This window comes from Pelmatolapia mariae, linkage group LG20, assembly GCF_036321145.2.
Source record: "Pelmatolapia mariae isolate MD_Pm_ZW linkage group LG20, Pm_UMD_F_2, whole genome shotgun sequence".
NCBI classification, from domain to species: domain Eukaryota; kingdom Metazoa; phylum Chordata; class Actinopteri; order Cichliformes; family Cichlidae; genus Pelmatolapia; species Pelmatolapia mariae.
In genome coordinates this window covers 33565897-33586106 of record NC_086244.1, presented here as the reverse complement: position 1 = coordinate 33586106, position 20210 = coordinate 33565897, and the positions used below count along the sequence as shown (strand labels likewise).

The 20210-nt window shown below is 40.2% G+C and overlaps 1 protein-coding gene across 2 annotated transcripts in view; it reads left to right on the top strand.

The window, feature by feature from the left end:
• ajap1 (adherens junctions associated protein 1) overlaps positions 1 to 12815 on the top strand; it is a 53383-nt gene extending 40568 nt beyond the window's left edge. For both annotated transcript variants that reach the window (XM_063464206.1, XM_063464205.1), the window contains 4 exons: positions 3797 to 3884; positions 4025 to 4267; positions 5602 to 5734; positions 6661 to 12815. In XM_063464206.1, the coding sequence (XP_063320276.1) occupies positions 3797 to 3884; positions 4025 to 4267; positions 5602 to 5674 (404 nt within the window). In that variant the 3' untranslated portion in view covers positions 5675 to 5734; positions 6661 to 12815. The remainder of the gene's footprint in view (positions 1 to 3796; positions 3885 to 4024; positions 4268 to 5601; positions 5735 to 6660) is intronic.
• The last annotated feature ends 7395 nt before the right edge of the window (positions 12816 to 20210 follow it).

Below are 20210 nucleotides of genomic sequence, written 5' to 3'. Positions count from 1 at the left end.
CTTCAGATTAATGCAGCAACAGTGTAAAAAGTGGATGTTTTTCCACTTGGAGGCAGCAGAGTAAACACAACACCAAATTTTTTATACAGTTGTAATGGCACACATGTCAATAAAATGTTTTTGCTTGACACTTTGAGCAGACTGAAAGTCCCATATTCACTGGTATTAGTTTTGTGTCCACTAAGAAATGTCCTGAGAGAAATGCCTGGCTGTTGAGCTGCTGACTGTGCCTGCTGTTTGGTGCAAAACAGGTAGGAAAAGCTGCCTACGGCATCCAGAATTACAGAAGATAAACTATGTACATAAAGAGAAAGGTTGATGGTTTAAAACTAGAAGAGAACCTGGACTGCACAATCCCCTATCAGTTGTCTTGCACTTTTAAAGAAGGCAATCTAGAGCTGCACCGACATAGGCGAAGTTTTCTTTTTCCCATGCTCCACCACTCTGTAAAGGTGGGGCTGTTATTTTTGGTGTACATATATCTGTAAAAATGTTACTGTATTTTTGTTCTTTTGACCTTGTTGCTTTGCTGAGACAGATATTTGTCTTCAATGCATTAACGTTACATTAATTGACTCCCCAGAGTTTTTGTGTCTAAGCTGTCGCTCTTTTATTAAAAATAGGTGGCAAGGGGAAATTTAATTTAACTGCACTTCTTTTTGTTGACATGTTCATCAAACTGTCATAGCAATGAAGGTGAAAAATCTCATTTATTCCTTGCTGGGAGCATTGATGGGAGCTCCGCAGAGGTTACAGGCCAGCAGTCCCTTCCCTTTTGTATCACTTCATGTCCCTATTTCCTCTTCCTTCCTCCCTCTGCCTGTGTGACTCTCTGCTGCTCTTTGTTTGGCAGTGATTTGACCAAACAAAACCTAACTGGGTATCTCTAAAGCAAGGTGACTGCCAAAGGTGATTTTTCAAGCTGACTGCCAGGACACAATGAGTTTTAGATAGAGAGGCCAAATTTCCCTCCCTCCAACTGGCAGTCGTGGATTAAAATAGAAATAGCCTCTGCACTCAGATTTGTCACCCGTGTCATTATCTGCTCCATTATTCCCACAGCCTTAAAAGTACTGCCCTGAAAATTAGGATGTAATAGACTTAATGTTGTGTTTGTGTTGCTGGACCTCACATTCTTGGGTGCAGTTGTTTCATTAAAGGACTGTGCGATGAAACTGTGCTTGTTTTGGCTCCAAATGGCAGCCGGAAGTAACTTTGATTTAAATACCATTAAAAAATAGCAATAAGATGTAAAGCCGCATCAGTAAGCTCTGCACAGCATGTGAATGTTTGCCTAGCGTAGCCAATCACATTCCCCTCATACAAAATTATAGAATTCTGAACATGTTTACAGACATCAATCATCATATTTGTCAGTAAATGGCAGTTTGTAATTTACTAATTGAAGTTCCACTTGTTTTCCTGAGCTGAGGAGTGTCCATAGGAGGCTGGAAAGGAACACAGCCTAATTCTGTCCCATAATGGGATTTAATCAGTAATGGCTTTACAAATCCAATTAGTGCAGCTTTTGATTTTAAAATCTACTGACTGGAAAGTCCCCCTCTTTCAATCTGACATCGATATAAAATGAAGCAATCCTCAGTGGACAACTCAACTATCGATCAAGGTCAGGTTGGAGCTGTATTGTGCCTGAATTTGGACAGATGTTAATTTACAGCTGAACACTTTCAACTTAACAGCTTCAGCATAAGCCTGGCACAGGCAGAGAGGGGGGTTAGAGGATACAGAGGGGATATGAGGCAAATGCAAATGACTTGCCAGATAAGTTAATGTGCCTTTGCCATGGCAAGGGACCCTGATTGCACTGGGAAGGTAAGGCTTCCCTGAGCCAGCCGGAGATATCATTAATCCAAGGTTGACCTGGTATGTCTTTTGCATGGTCCTGCCCACCTAAGTTTGTTGTCTAAGAAGAGGCTGTTTAGACAGATGGAAGGCAGAGGAGACGTTGTGTGCTTTCTAAAATGACCGAGCAGCACTTCCTTTTGAGTGTTTCCCGAAGACAAATTGGCTTGGATCAGCAGCCAGGCAGCTGGCTGATGGAGAGGTGAGATGTATAAGGCCCACGTGGGCATTTTCATCATGACGGCTTTTCTTTCCATTTTTTTCCCTTTTTTTGGCCTCCTGCAGCATGTCACCTGCTGCAGTGTGTCATTGTGTCCTAGTTGCCCTCATGCTGTATCACTCACCCACACAGATACACACTAACCTTACAGTACAATGCAATAGGCTTGCACTAATCCTTACTTTAGACATGTCCTGGGCAGTTTTGTTTGGATTACTCTCCTCTGGCACCAGTGAGAGATCAGCACACATGAGTCTGAAGTCTTTAAGTAATAAGAGCGCTTTTATGCTTTAGTCATACAGAACATACAAATGTGGGCTTCATATATATGTGGAAGCTGATTAAGATGTCCTGCATAAACAAAAGGCTGAATACTTGTATGGCTTGGCACTGTCCAGAAAGCTTAGCAAACAATCGTAGTGATTGTGTGAATTTACAATGATATGGTTGCCACCGGGTTGACTTGTGATTATACAGAGATTTGTGGGTTTTATAATCCTCCTTAGATCAAATAATAACAAGCAGTGATTCATACAAAAGTGTTCTGTTCTAAATTGACCACTAAAGACTCGGTCCATATGAGTTATCATTTTGCCAGCTAGCAACCACTCTTTCCTTCTGATAGCCCTATAATTGGGGCTTAATTTTTTCCAATAATGATTTTCTAAGAGCAGGGAGACAAGTCCAAATAGATCTTACTCAGCCCAGAGTATCATGAATATTAACAGTGAGTGGATAGGAATGTGACCTCAGAAGTCCTTGCAGTGACTGAGTCAGTGTTTACTGTGGTTCAGATTTTGACTTTATCAGTGAAGAAGTGAAGTACCACAGAAATGCAGGAGTATATATAACCTCAGTCACTGTATGCTACCTGCCCAGCACCAGACAGCTAACAAACACAGTTAGCAGCGATTTGGAGAAATAGTGGTATATGTGACACCAAAATTTAATTTAAGGTTTCCAAAAACACCTTAAATGTGGAAAAATGTTTCAGTTTACACAACAAACCAAACATTCAAGTGAATGCAGTCTTTCCTAGGCGGGCCATGACTAGTTTGCCATCTTAAAGTGGTAGTACTTTTCTGCGAATTATATATGGGCATGTCTTGTTGCCCCAAATCAATTAATGATTCACATAATGTGCGTGTGTGTGTTTGTATGTATGTGTGTAAGTGGCCTTGGTTGTTAGCTGTGCAATGGCATGCCTCCCTTTAGAGTGTTCAGACTGCAGATCATCTTTTGATCTGTTTTATTTTCATGCATAAAAATATACATATGTAACATATCAACTTGTTTGCTCTCATTTAATGTTTAAATAAAAGCCTTGGGGCAGTATCTACAAAGACAGCGTTATGGAAAAACATGTCAGTTCTTTTTTGTAGAGCTACTGATTGTGAGTTTGGTGACATAATATAAAGTTCCGATCTGCAGATTAGAAAACTCACTTACCCATTCGAGCGGACTGTACTGTAATAGAATAATTTCTAATTCTCAAACTCAGTCAGTGTCACCAGTACTTGCTGCAGCTTGTTATCCTCTACATTTTAAGAGGACTGGCCTCGAAACTTTGTCAAGTGCAGCAAGTTTGTGCAGTTCAAAAAACAAAACAGAAGTGAAGTGCTTGGCCATGTGCTGTGAACAACAGGGGAATCCATTTCCTATACAAATGATTGTAATTCTCTGTTCTCCTGCACATTTCTGCCCTTTTTACAGGTTTGGCAGTTCACCAGATAATCACAATCACTGTGTCTCTCATTATGGTTATCGCGGCCTTGATCACAACACTCGTCCTTAAAAACTGGTAGGAAAGATTCCTTTACTTTTTGCTTCACGACACGTCAGCCGCGCACCCCCGTTCCTTTTCAGAGACCCTAATAGATGAACGAAGGTACAAGGTATGATTTTATGTTTGTTTCTTGTCTTTGGTGCGTGTTTTTGTAGCTGTGCGCAGTCTGGAAATGGTCGCCACAATAGCCATCAGCGAAAGATCCACCAGCAAGAAGAAAGCTGCCAAAACCTGACAGACTTCACCCCAGCTCGGGTGCCCAGCAAGGTGGACATATTCACTGCCTACAACGACAGCCTGCAGTGCTCGCACGAGTGCGTTCGGACTGCCGTACCCATCTACACTGATGAGATGATCCAGCAGACGCCTGTCTACAAGACTGCTTATAACGGAAACAGGTACTGACTGTATGACAGGTGGATGCACACTTCTCAGTCATTCAGCACTTGGAAATCCACAGTGTGAATGTTATTAGCATGTGGCTTAAATTTTATGAAGCTCCGTGCTGAGCAGCAAGGCTTGATCGGTTTAAAATAGGTTAAGAAACGTTCCAGTAACTTGTGCTCAGGATTAAGAAGCATTAAGCAGAAATAGATGAGAATAAGAACGTTGAAATGTCGACCACGACTCCTCACATTCGTCTCCAAGCTCGTGTTTTTACCCCGCAGCCACAGTCAGCTTCAGTCGGTATTTTGCTCGAGCAAATCTACACATAAATTGGCGGACTGCTTCCCATCACCTCATCCATCTGCCGCGTGCCTCAGCATGTTCAGGCTGCACTCACACAAAAAATAACATGCTCTACTGATTTCTATTGGTGTAATGAGTCAGCTGATAGATGTCTTTACTGTGTCGTTTTGTGTCTGTCTGTTCATGGGAGTATTAAACGTTGGCACAAAGGTGTACGCTTTGAACTTCAATACCTGCAAGTTATGTAGTATCAGTAAATACACTTTACATGCCCAAGTTTACCTAACATGTAAAGTGTTATATATACAGAGAAACATTAGGCGTGAGATCTGTCTTTGGCGAGTCGTTGGTGCGTTTGCATTCCGCTTTGCGATTTAACCGGACAGGTAGGTTTCACATCGAAATCGCACACACTTTGCATTGCCACGGCGACAATAAGTTCGTGGAGTATTGACAATGTTTGCTGTCTGGGTGGATAACATAGTCATCTAAGCCGCAGGGCCAGCAAAGATGGTCACACTTACTCAGTGAATCCAAACCCTGTAACAGATTCATTATGTTGGCAAGGATGGCGGGATAATTCATCTGCTGTAAATAGTCTGCTTTTAAATTACACAGGGATGGTTAGGTTTTTATAGCTTGTTTTTCACAGGTTAACCAACAGCACTGCTGAAAAATCTAGGATTTTTTTTTTTTTTTTGCAGAGCAGCCGTCCGAGGCTGACATAGACCTTCACCCAGTGCAGGTCTCTGTCATCCCGTTTGTGTACGTGACAGTGGTACCGTGTTGATTTTGGCACTTAAGGCTACCAAGAGACATAATTAGGCCTTGTAGCGTGTGCAGCATAAAAAAGAAGAAGTCTTATGAGAAAAAGACACTGCTCACCAATGATAATTTTAGAATCAATTATAGGAGGTTTACTATCAACTAATATGTTGTGATGGTATCTAATATAAAAATGTAACCAGTCTGATTACATCATTTATATTCACAAGTTAACTTCTTGCAGTGTGACTCTGACTTCTTGCGTTTTGCCTAACAGGCCCTCACCAACTGAAAGACAACTGATTCCTGTGGCCTTTGTGTCAGAGAAGTGGTTTGAGATCTCATGTTGACGAGCTGAAGGCCTTGTTCATGTTCTGTGGGTGGAAGAGACTTCATGAATTCACGCTTTGGTGGGTACCGCAGCACTTTATCCCCTTGCAAATAATCATCTGAGCCTTCGATCCCCATGGTGATGCTGCCCCACTTTGGGAATAAAAGGGAACTTGGCATATGTTTGTTATTTGTGACATGATTATGCTCCCTTTCCATCTTGTTCCCTTTTGATATAAAAAAAAGAGGAGGAATCCGGTTCAATGCAGTAGCCCGGGTCTTTAGCTGAGATAAGAGACTAATTATGTGAATATCAGTACTATGGTCACTGTTAATTATTTCTCCTCTCACATCTGAAACATTTTCATTGATATTTTTGGTGCCGCTTTTATTCTTACACCAAAAGTGCATTGTTTGGTGCATTTCAAGGAGTAAGGGGCACTTTTGCTTGACTTGTGACACATTTTTATGCGTGGCTAAAATATGCCAGAATGGGCCTGCATTTGAAATTCAAAGCGTGAACGTTAAACACATGGTCTAGCCCCACAGTGTTGCTGGAAGGTCAAGAGGCGGTGTAATGTTTGCTATTGACCCAGATTTTTAAGAGGAATAGATTGCCAGCAGGTAACACAGAGAGGCAGGGACAGGGACCCTGGGTTGTCTGGACACACATTAGTCTCAGTCAGCTTAGCTTTCCACAGCCTGCTCCCTGTGCTGGAGTCCTAAAAGACATAAGATCCCTTTTTATCTTTGCAAATCTTGTGTATTTTTTAGGCTTAAGTGTATGCAACAATAGACCTTAACTGTACTGATTTTTAATACAACACTGCCCTTTCACATCATTTAAAAAAGGCACTGGAGTCACATGTTTTTTGAGACAAACCCATATTCAACCTACAATAAGTCAGAAGCAGGCTAGCTTTAACAATTTCATGTGTGTGTGTTTAATTTTGCACTGGCAACATAATGAGAAGTAACTGGGGTTGTGTTCTCTGCATCTCCACAGGATCCAGTTGGAAACAAGAAACACAAAAAAACAGCTTCTTTTGTAAAATAGCGTGATCTTTGGACACTGGTGAAGATATTTATTTTTCTAGAGTTGACAAGCAGCAGCCATATCGCTGCGAAAACCATATTTCCAAGAACCTACAGTCATTTAGATATAGATTATATATAAATATATTTACAGGATGTATGGAACTAGACTGTGGACGTCACGGATGTCTCAAGGAAAACATTAGCCCTATCACAGAGGAACTCAAGGAGCTTCTTCGGGAGGAAGATGAACTGTATTTCTGAACAATGTGCCAATAATGCCACTATGTGCCACAACCTGGATGGACAGAAGTTTCAACAACGACTGATGGACTAAAAAACAAGCCAACAAAAAAAAAAGAGCGTTATATTAACCCTGTATCAACTGCAGTTACATTTTTTTCTTTTGTTTTTTTGGTTTTGGTTTTTAAAGAAATATGAAAGTACAAAAAAATGCTAAATGTATTTGAATATGTTATGAAATAGTTTTAAGAAATGTGTTGCAAAAGAGTCTAAAAGATATTTATATGAAGCACTATTCTATTAGCTGGGGAAGAGAGATGATGGAAAACGGTATATGCTTTATTGGACGGTTAATTTAAGAAAAAAAAGAAGAAAAAAAGTTGTTTCTACCGGTCCCATTTTAAAATCAGAATAGTCGTGTCTATTTTTTTAAACACAAGAGTCTGCCACAGCCCTAACGGGGGAAGTCAGAAGCGCTTGGAACCACTTTTTAAATACTCCCACCTAAGCTGAGGTAATATCAAAGACAACCATCTGAACACATCTGGTCCAAGCCAGTCCAGCGCCCACCTCGACTGCTTATTATGTAAGATTTGCATCTGATTTAGGAAAATGGAAAAATACACAAAAGGCTTCTGTGGCGCAGGCGTGTGGCCTCGTTAGATCCCACAGCGGCACATTCACGAGTGAGTACAGCCACAGACTGCATGGAGCTTGACAGGACATTCATACTGCCTCAGGTCTGTCTAGCTTTCTCGCACACCTCGTATCAGTCTCTTGTCTCAGCAGCTGTCTGGGATAAATCTAACCGCTGGTTTCGATTTTGATCCGAGCTCCAAATTAAAGGGTAGAAGAGATTTAATCTGAACCTCCTGTGTTCAAATAAATTGTGGTCATTTGTATAAACAGCAAAGTTGAAAAACGGATAGTAATTGAACATCCCCACCCAACTCCCAACTCTCAACCGGTTTGACAAATTAGTTGTTGAGCCTGAAACTCTTAAATTATAGGCGGAAGTCTATTTAATTCCATCCTCAACCGATTTGTTCAAGGTGGAATTAAACAGAAGAAATGGGAAGCTAAAAATGTGGTGTCCCTCAGGATCAAAACAATCTGCATGGTTTGTTTAACTGTGGAATGTAAGCAGGAAGGAATCCCCCATCAAACACAGTTTTTTAAGGGTTCCCTCTCTCCAGACCCAAATCCACTCTTGAGGACAATGTTTAAATCATTCAGTAGTTCAGCTATCACAGCCAGGATGTTTGGGGTTACTCTCGGATAATTTGTTTTAATGTGTGCCGTAGAAAGCTGAGCAAAAAGGAAAAAAAAAAAAAGGACGATACAGAATTAAGAGGAAAAAGTTCTATTTTGTACTTTCAAAGGCCTAAAAACACTCCCTCTGTGTTTTGTTGTAGTAAGGGGATTAAGACAAACCAATCTGCTGCTGCCAAATTGGTTTAAACTTCTGGTGAGGAAGGACAGTAAAGCTCTCCTGAGAGCTTCCTAGCACCAATACTTTTTATTATCATCTTCAAGCTCCTGAAACAGATTAGCTTTGTGCTACGAAGCTTTCGAGAAAGTTGTCTGTTAATCTACCTTTTTATTTTGCTGTGGGTTTGTACAAAGCACAACTACAATTCTGCAATTGTAAATGTTTATGGCTGTAGACAGCAATATGTACAGATATAAATGATGGGTTTTACTGGGTATAGACGGTCGATCTCCAGTACTTCACTTGGTAGGTTTTCGGACTTGTACTCACTTCCTTAAAGGATTCAAGACAACAGGTTGTCCCAGTGATCAGTATCGGTACGTGGGAGCCATTCAGGAGGTGTCTAGATGGCTTGGGATAAACACTGTGGTGCAAAACTCCTGCTCTGGCCCATTCACAACATGAAACTCATCTCATGAATGACCCATACCAGTGCAGCCTCACGACAGGCTGCGTTGCTTCTTTGACATAACATATATTTTTTTGAATGAAGAGTGATATCTTACTAGTAAGAGGGTTATGAAACTTGCTGTATATTATACACGTGTAAATGTATTTTCTATATATTTGCTTCTATTTGTGTACAGGTGTGTTCTATTTTTCAAGACCTCTCCCATTTTTTGGGAAGGTTTCAGCTAGGTCGGGGATAGTGTCTTTGTTTACATGTGTAACTACGGTATTTCTTTCAAAACACAAAAACTAACCTTGTGCCAAGCTTCTTACCTGCACTTTCAAGCAGTTACTTGTATTATATCTTTAGCTAACCAGTATAATACTTCAGTAGACGCTGCAATAGCTCAGAGACTGAAGAGTGATTTCCAGGTGGAAAGTAAAAACAGTACCGAGTGGTTTTAAACGGTGTTGTGATCATATCTTGGGTTCAGCTGTATCCGTGGTTGGCTGGAAAACCAATGACTTGCTCTTCTTAACTATCATTTCTGCATCGATTTTAATAGACAGTGTATCATCACATGAATAAAAAAACAAACAAAAAAAATGTTAATCCAACAGTAGCTGCCAAGAAACTAACTAAACTTGATCTAGACTGGATTGCAATCATTTGTCACCATCCTCATTTTGTATTTGTATATACATACTGCTACAACTGCCCCAGAAAATGTTATTTACTGTAATGACTCTGAAAATAAACCAATATCAGCATTTATTCAGCATATGAAAAAATCAGGGAAAGACATCTAAAGGAAAACTTTTGAAAGGAGGATCGTTCGTGAAGTACGCTGTCTGTATTTTCCTTTTTGATGTGACTGCTAAATAGTCAGGGTTAAAAATACAAAAAGCCAACTTCAGCGTTGATAGGCAACGTTTTCATTTTCAAACTTTTTCAGTAATCCTGTTTTTATTCCAGCTTTGGCCTTCAGCTATAATCCCGGCATGGCTGTTGCGATGGCAGTGTTGGTTTCAGTCAGTATGTTAGGTGTACCTAGCATGCTAACACACTGAACTAGGCCCGTGAATATGACAAACCTTACACCTGCTCAACATTGGCATGTTAGCACTGTTTACGCGCTGATGTTTTAGCTGAAATCACAGCTGCTGTGCTTCAGTGCAGCCTCACAGGGCTGCTAGTTTGGTTGCAAATTCTTCTGCTTCTTTAGCTTTGGCCAAAATTTCTGCTGTTTATAATGACAATGTACTAAACAAGTAATTTGCCAAAACCTGTGGGAGCACAGTCATTTTGCCTGATCAAGCCAGGTTATCAAATCAATTCAAACTCCAATTGTACAGAGAAAACCTCAATAATCAGACGGCCCCATTGAGCAAGCGCTTGGCAACAGTGGGAAGGAAAAACTCCCTATTAACAGGAAGAAACCTCCAACAGAACCTCAGGGAGAGGCAGATGGGCGCCTCTCCCTGAGGTTCTGTTGGAAAGAACCTCAGTCCCCAAATGAGGCGTGAGGGGAGGGAGCCAACAACAACAGGACAATGAACTTTCAAATAGGAATGTTTGTGAGATCATTTTACAATTTGCCCATTTCTTTCTCTTTTAAATGGCTGCCCGATGTAAACAATTTCCCAGTTACTCTGTTGAATACAGTATATTAATATTATTGAATGCAGTGATGGCCAAAACTGTGTAAAAAGGTCTTTTCCCCCCCTTAATTTCAAGCTGTGCTAAAGTTGACTGTCGTTTTAAGCTCACATGCTACCTATAAGAGACCTACACAGAAATTTGAACAACTTTTAGTCTCACAACTTTAAAACATTTGGCTGATTGACATTTGATGTGAACAGTTTCATCTGTTAACAACACCGTATCTGATGATTGTGGAATATCAATGCAACTAGCTAAAATTTGCTGAACATTTCAGCCGAGATTATACCGATAGTGTGGGAAAGACTCTGGATTCCTTGGAATATACTAAATGCTATAATTGAACAACAGGAAACTTTGACTTTCTGAAGTTCTTTGTGTATTAATACTTTGGGGAAAAAAGTTTTTGAGCTTTTTTTTCTTTTCAGGCATTAGGCGTGTTTCAGGCAGATCTATAGAGACTTGAAAAGCTTGATTTTAATGTTAGTATTTCTCTTTGAAATCATGAGGAGCTGCTCTCTTTGCATTCCTGAAGGACATTTAGACAAAGAAAAATGTAACCAGCAGCTGTGATCTATATTTTAAACAGTCGCGGATGTCTGGAGACATCAGCATACAGCACGCTTCCCCCTTTTACCGCTGTCTGAAATCAAACTGATGCGTAAGGAAACGTCTTACTGCTTTCTTGCCTTTTCAGTTTACATTTCAGTATAGCAGATGAGTTTAGTTTAGTATAGCTAAGAGGGAGGAAAGTAATTCCACTCAGCCCAGTCAGATTTGATTGAAGAAATATTGTGTTGTTGGGTTAGGTGTGGGGGTGGGGGTTACTCGACATGCCTTTTTTTTCACAGCAAATGAATATTTTGCGGTTCTCGTTTCTGTTTCTTCAGCAGCCCATAAAACCTGTGCTCTCCTCGACATAAACAAGCTATCAATCAGCGAGGCTTTTCCTGTCAAGATGAACGATGTGCCACATTTACAGAGACTGTGATTCCTCTTTGCATGTCAGATACTCAGAGTGGAAGTTATTGACATGTATTTTGTTTGAATGACATGCTAGCTGAAGGACAAAGTTGTTTTCTTTACATATATTAATGGAAGCATTCATACCAGAGGAACGGTCAAAGGAATCAGTGTATTGGCTATATTGTGGACGTATTAGCACACTGTGTGATAACAAAAATATCTCGAGGACGCTTTATCAATGAAAACAAAAAGAGACGTTAAATTAGAAGGTGAGAAGACGAACTGAGAGGAAAGGATAAAGTTTATCTTTACAGAATGATATATATCCATCCTCGGCCGGTGTTTTGGCCTTTTGTGAAATAGTGACAAAATATGATCCACTCATGCACGGACACATCTTTTCTCAGTCAGCACTATTTTCAGGCTAATGCTAGTTGACGTGTTTCTTTTGAAACTGTCCTCTGACAGGTAACTTAGAAAATTTGATATTTCCTAAACATATTAACAAAAAGTGTTTTGATCCAAATCGTGAGTTTTTTTTTCTGAACCAAAGAAACCAAAATCAGCAAGTCGAACGAAAAGAAAAAATATATAATGAAGGTGTAGATAAGTCTTTGGTGAAGGTCTGTTGATGCCTAATGTGTTGCTTTTTCAAAATTGAAGCACAAAAACCAACTGTGACGCAGCTCTTTTATGCCTGAGAACTTCAATAAAAGTGATTATATTGTTGTGACTATTTCACAAACTGCCCCGAGACTGTGGAGGTATCTCACTGGATCCATTTATTTCTTTTTTTACTCCCAGTAAACTGTAGCTCCTCACTCCTCGCTTTTCCGCATCTTTTCAAAAAAATAAAAAACTAAAAATCACGTACTGTGCGCTTACTGTATTTTAAGCGGAGGGCTGCGACTCTCCTCTCGGGTCATGTTTTTACTTTTTCTATTCACAAGAGCTAAAGCACTGTCACTGTCAGTGCTTATCAGTGCAGTCAGACTTGAAAAAGACTTGAAAAAAAAAACCCCGTCTTTGTTTGCAACATCTCAATTCTCTTATAATCCCTCTGCTAGAATGAGACTAGCAGCGTGACCCAAATCTGCTGTCGTGTCAGCTAATTCATGCAGATGGCCTCTAGCCCTGGATCATGCCTTTGCGAGCTAAGTGCAGGCCTGAAATGAGTGACACAGCGAGGGAGTTCGGAATAGCAGGAAAATGGGATAGTCTGCGATTGCATGTTCTGCAAGAGCTGATCAAAGTAGATGGAGCAAAAACAGCAACAAAACTAAATATAAGAAGTACAGTAAAAGTTCAAAGGTCAAGGGGTGAGGAGCTTGTATAGATTCTTTTCTGTATGGGGCAGGGGGGAGGGAAGGGCTTTTCACACAGTGGGCGGGGGGCACACAGTGGTCTGTTCATTGAGGCTGACTTACAATCATGATTCATACCTACCATGAAGGAACCTGACTCAAGTTGTGTTGTCGCCATAAAAATGAAGAGTTTGTACTTTGTGACTCAAACTTTTATATTTGTGTTTAATATATCAATGAGTACCTCTGTTAACTTTTGTATAAGACCTATGACTATAGTATATACAAACACACTTACACACACAAAACACACCTCCACGAAAAGGGACTCTAGTCTGTCTCTGTGACGGCTAAATGTTGTATAACTTTTATTTTGTGTCTTATGAACCACATCTCTTCCTTTTGTAGTTATTGGTAAATGTTACGATTTCCAGGTGACTTTGATTTGGTTACTCTTGTACTACTAAGCTCTGTATTTGCAAGCACTGTAAATGCGATTCTCATTGGACTCGTCCTCTGTACATTTAGTACTCTGATGTTGCTATTAATAAAATGTAAAACAACACGAGCTTGTGCTATAAGGAGTTTGTTGGAATGAATCTGGGGGAGGGCAGCGATCTGGGCAAATGGCACGAAATAAAAGATTTGAATATGAATCCAATCGATGCTTCTGTCAAATCCGATGATGTGCAAAATTCTGAGCAGCTATGCTTACTTAGCATTTTAATGAATAAACATGAGTTATCATGTCAAATGTGATACATGAGCATTAATAATGCTAACAAATGAGACCAGCTCTCACATCCACCAGCATTTACACTATGTGGTATCAAGGGCTGAGGGTTCTTCCAGTAACCACAGTGGTAACAATGACTCATGCATCGCTTTAAAAGCATAAAGATGACACCGTTGGCGAAATATATTAAACATGATGAATATAATATGCGGAACTCAAACAGCTCTAATATTCTAGACAGAACATGAAAAGTATCATCAGGGAAAAACAAAAACAAGAAACCTCCAGCAAGGCAGCACAATTTCAGGGTAGTATTTACTTTTAAAAAACTAGAACTGTATTTTGGGGGGTGAAACATAAAAGGGAGGTCAGGGGTCAAATGTGAAATTATATTTGGATGCAGACTATGATGTGAAATCTCCATATACCGGGATCATCATATCAACTCAAATTTGATATGAACACAGTCCTCTGCAAAAAAGAGAATATAGACTTTAAAGAACATTTTATGTATTTTTTATTGTTGATTTTCTTTTATTTGGTGTTACACTGTTTTCTCGATCAAGAACAGAAACTCCCTCAGCAGTATTGTTAACACCTGCTCCAAAATCACGGGGGTCAGGCAGAGAGGTTTGTGTTCACTATGGGAAAACCAGGTGGCAACAAAGGCAAAAAACATTAATATCCATCCTGAACATGTTTTGTCATCTGAGTTCAGGAAGTTGTTCACAGGTTACCTTTTACCCCAGAGTAACACAAACAGAAACTTAAAAGCCTTCATTCCCTCAGCCATTAGACTACTTAACACTGTCACGGCTCATTTAGACTAATTTTTCTGTGATTGTTTATTTTTAGATATTTGTGAGTTTGACCATGAAATATCTATCTTGATCATCCCAGATGTGAAGCATTTTTAATTGATCTATTAGTTTATTTTTTGCTGTTTCCCTTGTAAACTCGTCATTCTCTCCATTTCACAGCCTTTTGGTGGTACAGTGTTACGGCGGTTAGCATTATTGCTTCAAAGCAAGAAGGGCCATTGATTCAAATCCATTGGCCTGGTAGGAGTTTACATGTTCTCCATGTGCCTGCGTGGGTTCCTTCTTGGTTCTCCAGCTTCCTCCCACTGCCCAGAGACATGCACATTAGGTCCACTGCGGATTCTAAATCGGCTGTGAATGTGAATGGTTCTCTTTCTAGCCTCCAGCCTGACTGTGACCAGCGACCTCGATGAGCAGAAGAGTCTAAATGGATGACCACATTTGTGATTGGGTACATTATACATGCAGGATTATCTTCATAATATTAAATTAATAAATTGGACTCTATTTTATGTTAATGACACAGGAAAAAAATGCAGTATTTATTTATATTAAAGGAAAGTTAGTGGAAAATTGAAACTTATGAATATCACACTATGTCACTGTTAGTAATACTAAGGTCAAGAAGCTCTCTTCATTGGCTCCAGTCAACTATTTCTTTGTAAAATGACAAAAATAACTAATAATAACGTGCTTCGTGGCCTGCCTGGATAAAAGCCTCCAGAATGAGCAGTGACATATTTGCAGGGAAAGCTGTAAGCGCTCCAGTGGTTGTTTTTCTACCTGATTAAGGTGCGAAATGTCTTCTCGGCTCGCGTTTCCTCCTATCTAAACCACTCAACCATTAATAATAGCAATGATTAAAGCTTTGCGAGCGCGGACCCTGTTTGTTCAGCATGCGCCACACAATGGTTTTTAAAGGCTTAGTGGAGAATCCCACTTAACACTCGCCCAAAGTTACAACCAGCTCACATGAAAAAGCAACTGACACCAAGCAACTTCGCACCAAGTGGTAATTATTATATATCCTTCATATTCAGATTCAATAATCAGTTACTCATCTTATTTGTGATAAAACTAAAGCAATTGAGTATAATTTTTGAGCCATAGCTTGTATATGTTCTTAAATATCTTAACAACTACTGGATGGATGGATTGCCTTTAATTTAAAGAAAATTTATATTTCTTCCACTTCAGCCGCACTTCAAAAAGGTCTAGGTTGACATATTGTATCTGTCTTATGCATCTTTCCTTTTTGACAAAATTCACAGTGTAACAATAAATGTTAATTTATCTAAGCATTGTGATACTGCTCCTCGGTTTAACAGCATATCTTGTTGATCAGAGGCTTCTCTTTAGTCCTTGCTTTCTCACCCACGCTGTGCTTTTGAGATCACCTGGAGATACGGTTCTCCTCTCATGTTTGACGAATCGGCATGGGCAGAATGAGTCCTCCTCTGTACTCCCTAAAGCCAGACTCTGTCCTCGGGGAGGCCTGCCAGGCCGCATTAGCATGAGGCCAGTTGGATCAGTCTACACTGACTGTGACAGGAACGGAGCCCCTCTCGCTCCTCATACATTAAATAGAATTATGCAGCCCTGTCTGCACAGACGGACACGATCAATGGAGTGGACGGCACATGCCAACAGCTGCCAGGGAGATACTTCAGCACGGTGAGATTAATCCCAGTTGCAAACCTGCACCCTTCAAAGAGTCTCCTGCCGCCTTGCCCAGACAGGGGAGTCAAAGTTGATTAGCTCCTTAGTTGTCCAGTGGGGAGTGGAACATCCAGACCACCTCTGAATGGCAGCTAAGATAGTGTAGGACAGGGCTGAGAAGACTACTAAACTATTCTACTCACTTTTTCAATTGACATTTTAGAGCCTTTTTGAGGTGATTGGCTTTGTCTACCGAGGTCAAGCCTTGTCAGTGTGAGTGCTTTTCCAAACCCATCTCATATTTTCCATATTTCTTGAAGAGACAGAATGTCTATTGTGCTGGAAAGAAGAGCCACACATGTCCTGCTTTGTGCCATAAAGTAGTCTTCTCTGTAGGAAAGAAGCAGTTCTTGTTGCCAGTTCTTTGGGCTCCATATGAAAATGTCTTGACAGACTGTTATGCTCATGTTTCCTCCTTTGGCAGATGGTTGGGAGCATGTTGAATAAAATCTGACAGTTTAGCAACACAATAAAGAAATTCAAAATGGTATGCCTCAGGCAACTTGATAAGTCATAGCTGCAGGTGATGTAAGGCTGCCACTGTCTTGGTCTTGGCCTTAAAACAGTGGCTGCAGTACTCGAGAGCTAGGGGACAAAATGAGCCACTCCTGCAGGTCTCCAACCAATTGGAGGATCTGTGCTTATTCGACAACATGCAGAGGCAAATGACTCCTCTTGATAAGCTTACCATTTGTGCAGTATGTAAGGTTAGCTATATGGTGCACTACTTTATGTGCAAACACTACACTGTCTGCCAGACAGTATTGCCTAGCTACTAGGTTTCTGCACTGAACGCCTGAAAGCAGTTTTCTGTTACTGCTGCCCTAGCATTGAAGTCTGTGGAACTAGATTGGAGTCAGCTTAGAGTTTATGACCTGAGTAGAACTTTCTAAACTCTACTCCCATTCAATGCCATCTTGTGGATAGTGCAAAAGTCTCTTAGCTAGAAGTCCAGGTGGTATATCCAAGCACAGATGGTTTAAACAGACACCAGCAAGAGTAGAAAAATAAACAGAGGGATCAACATTGGTTATCGCTTCTTTTAAATGTTAAAACTTACACACATACATATTGCATAATTATATTAGCTACAGTAGTACCTTGTGAGTCAGTTTTTCAGTGTCTACCTGAGTTTACTCAGATCTTCTTTGTTTATAAAAGAACTGAATAGCACTGAATCAACATTAAGGTCGTGTCTCAGTCCAACCAGAGAGTGCGGCACACTGATTAACACCTCACAAGACAAAATCATCAACAAATTTGCCTGAGCAAAATACAAATAAATGAACCCATCTTATTTAGTTCTTTTGTATTTTCATTCCCCAAATTTATTTATTTATTTGTTTTTACACTGTTTTACTGTAGGGGTTATGTTCACTGGCAACATTATTGGAGAAAAAGAAAAAAAGGAGGGCTTCCTTCAAAGGCAGTGAAGTGAGAAAATTATATGTGTAATAGAGAGTGTCTAGCCAAAAAATGAATGCAACCATCAGCCATTTCTACAAATCCCAGCAAATAACATTTGTTTACTATCAAGTAAACTCCCTTGAAGCCACAGTAATAATGAGTTATCTGTCAGGAAGGGGAAAAAAGGATGTTGCAAAATGTTATTACGAAGCCAAAAATTCGACAGAGAAAATCTTATTGGATAGCTAGCAAAAACAAACATTGAACTTTAACTGAAGATATTGCTATTTCCCATTTCCTAATGACAGGTGACACTGCTTTCTTGGCCCATCGACACCCATTCCCAGTTTTAACAGTGGTAAATGCACAGTGTAGATTGCAAAACGCTCATCTATTTTACCTCAAACCATGATCTTCTCTCTGCATGTGTGCCTATGCCTAAGCAAACCTTGGCAAAATGATGTCTGCTCATAAATTGGCTTTCATAAATATTCAGTGTAACACTGCATACATTTTCTACAGAAAACGTTTTGTAAGCCACATTAGTCATGCATGCACATAGCATTTACATGACGAAGATTAAAAAATATCAGGATGTGTTAATAATACTTTTGCGTTGTGACATTTGGAGCACAAAACTTTTTAACAGTTGGTCAGATTTAGTATAAATGGGCTGCAAGGTAAACAAAGTTCTGAAAGCCAGTCATTATTTGTGACAAAGGAACCTGAGTGACAGACGTCTGCAGGGTGTCTGCTGTTTGCACATCACTTATCAGCACAATCCAGAACCCTTTGTTTGACCAGTCTGCGATTTACTTGTTCAAGAATTGTCAGGCCAAATCCAGGTTTCATGGTTCCTATGGTGACATGAGCGATCTTAATCCTTTTTTTCCATCAAAAATTTACAATTGATGCTGAGACTGAAATGATTTTACAGCTTTATTTATGAGTTAAACAAAACAAAACTAGAAGCTCCTCAAGAGTGCAAACCTCTGTCAAGGCAGCTCACGCTTTGTGAAGTATTTACTTTCAGTGTATTGACCTTGAATGACAGGTCAGAGGTCAAATGTGACATGATATTTTAGTCTTTATATGGGACTTTCTATATGATGACTATACACACCATACTTGTAGGAATCATAGTTTCTAAGTTCTAATGCTTTTGGTCAATTGTCAACCAAAAAAATCATTAAGTTGACCTTGAAGACCTTGGTGGATGCAAGCCAATTTTTAATGGATTTTATAACATGACCCTGCTCTACACTCCTACAAAGTTTGATCAGAATTCATTCAAAACTTTTTGAACTATTGTGTTACAGACAAAGGAATGACATGCATAGATGCAAGGGCTACCAAAAACATAACCTCCTTGGCGGAGGTAAGAGAAACAAGGGTGCACCAGAACATAACAGAACAGTACTCAAATATCATGATCTAGAGAAAATGTAGAGAAGCTATGAAAGTTTATCATTATTTCAGCAAACTTGAAATCAGAAGTAAGCACAGTAATGATGATTGAATTTCTCGTGCAACGGGGAGAAACACTCGCAAACAGGCTAAAACCCGGAGCCTGGAGTTGCCAGAGGTGATGTGTGGTGATGTCACCAGGCTAAAATAGCTCCTCATTAGCACCTCTGAAGCAGGTCGTATGATTAATCGTCACCAAAGATTTACAATCCAATTAATGAGTGTCTGAGCGTGGAACAAATGACTCACCTTTGAGGGAAACACATCAATGAACAGATCCAAATGGGCTTTTTTGGGGGGTGAATTTTTGGGCCACGGGCTGATTGATGCTGAAGTAGATGGGCAGTGTCTCCAGGTTGGTAGATGCTCGTCACATCCAAGAGTCCATCACTCACTGGGCGCCTCGTCATTGAAGCATTGCGAGTCAGTAGATTAGCAGTTTAGTGTTCACATGAAACTCTTTGGTGAAGTGTTTTTCTTTCATACTGTGTTCTGTGAGAGTCCAACAACAAAAACTTGGCTTTAGTTTTAGCGATTATGAGTGCACATGCACACATTTCTGCAAATGCATTTTGCTGGGAATGTCTAATTTAGCAGCGAGCGCTTCCCCGTTACCAGCCTGGCCTCAAGTTTTAATCCCCACATTTGCATAGCTAAACATAGATCAGCCTCCACACACCCGCACTGGATATCGACTCGAGGAATATAAATGCTTGTTTTGACTGCACGTTGAAAATGTTGATTAAACATTCATGAGCTCACTCCTTCTCTGTCTCTGCGGCAAGCCTGTAAAACGCTACCTGTATATGATACAGTGAGACAGTATGTGCAAAGTTCCCAAGTGAAGTGAAACAGCTCCACTTTTTTTTCCTTTTAATCCTTGGTGGTGCCAGGCCACTCTGTGTTCCAAAGACTGATTCAATTCCTCGCAAATGGCTTCTCCAAGAGTTTCTTTGCTGAGTTTAAGGAGGGAGCTCACAGATGCGGAACGGACGCAATAACCGCCGACTTGCTGGCTGATAGGACAGCTTTATCACACACTACTTGCACTGCTGAGCTGGGGTATTCTGTCTTGCTGGTACTTGCACACACAGAGAAAAATGCACAAACACACAGAAGTACTAAATAAGAAACAGTCACGTACAGAACATGACAAAGAAAATGCTGGCAGTTTGTAGCCACTGTCTTACATAAAGCCACAGTATATTGATATTGATTTCCATTTAATGAACCATGAATAGAACCGTGTGTATTGTACTGTGTGACTGTTAATCGTAGCAGACACTGAACGCATCTAGGCAGCTGTCCGGCCC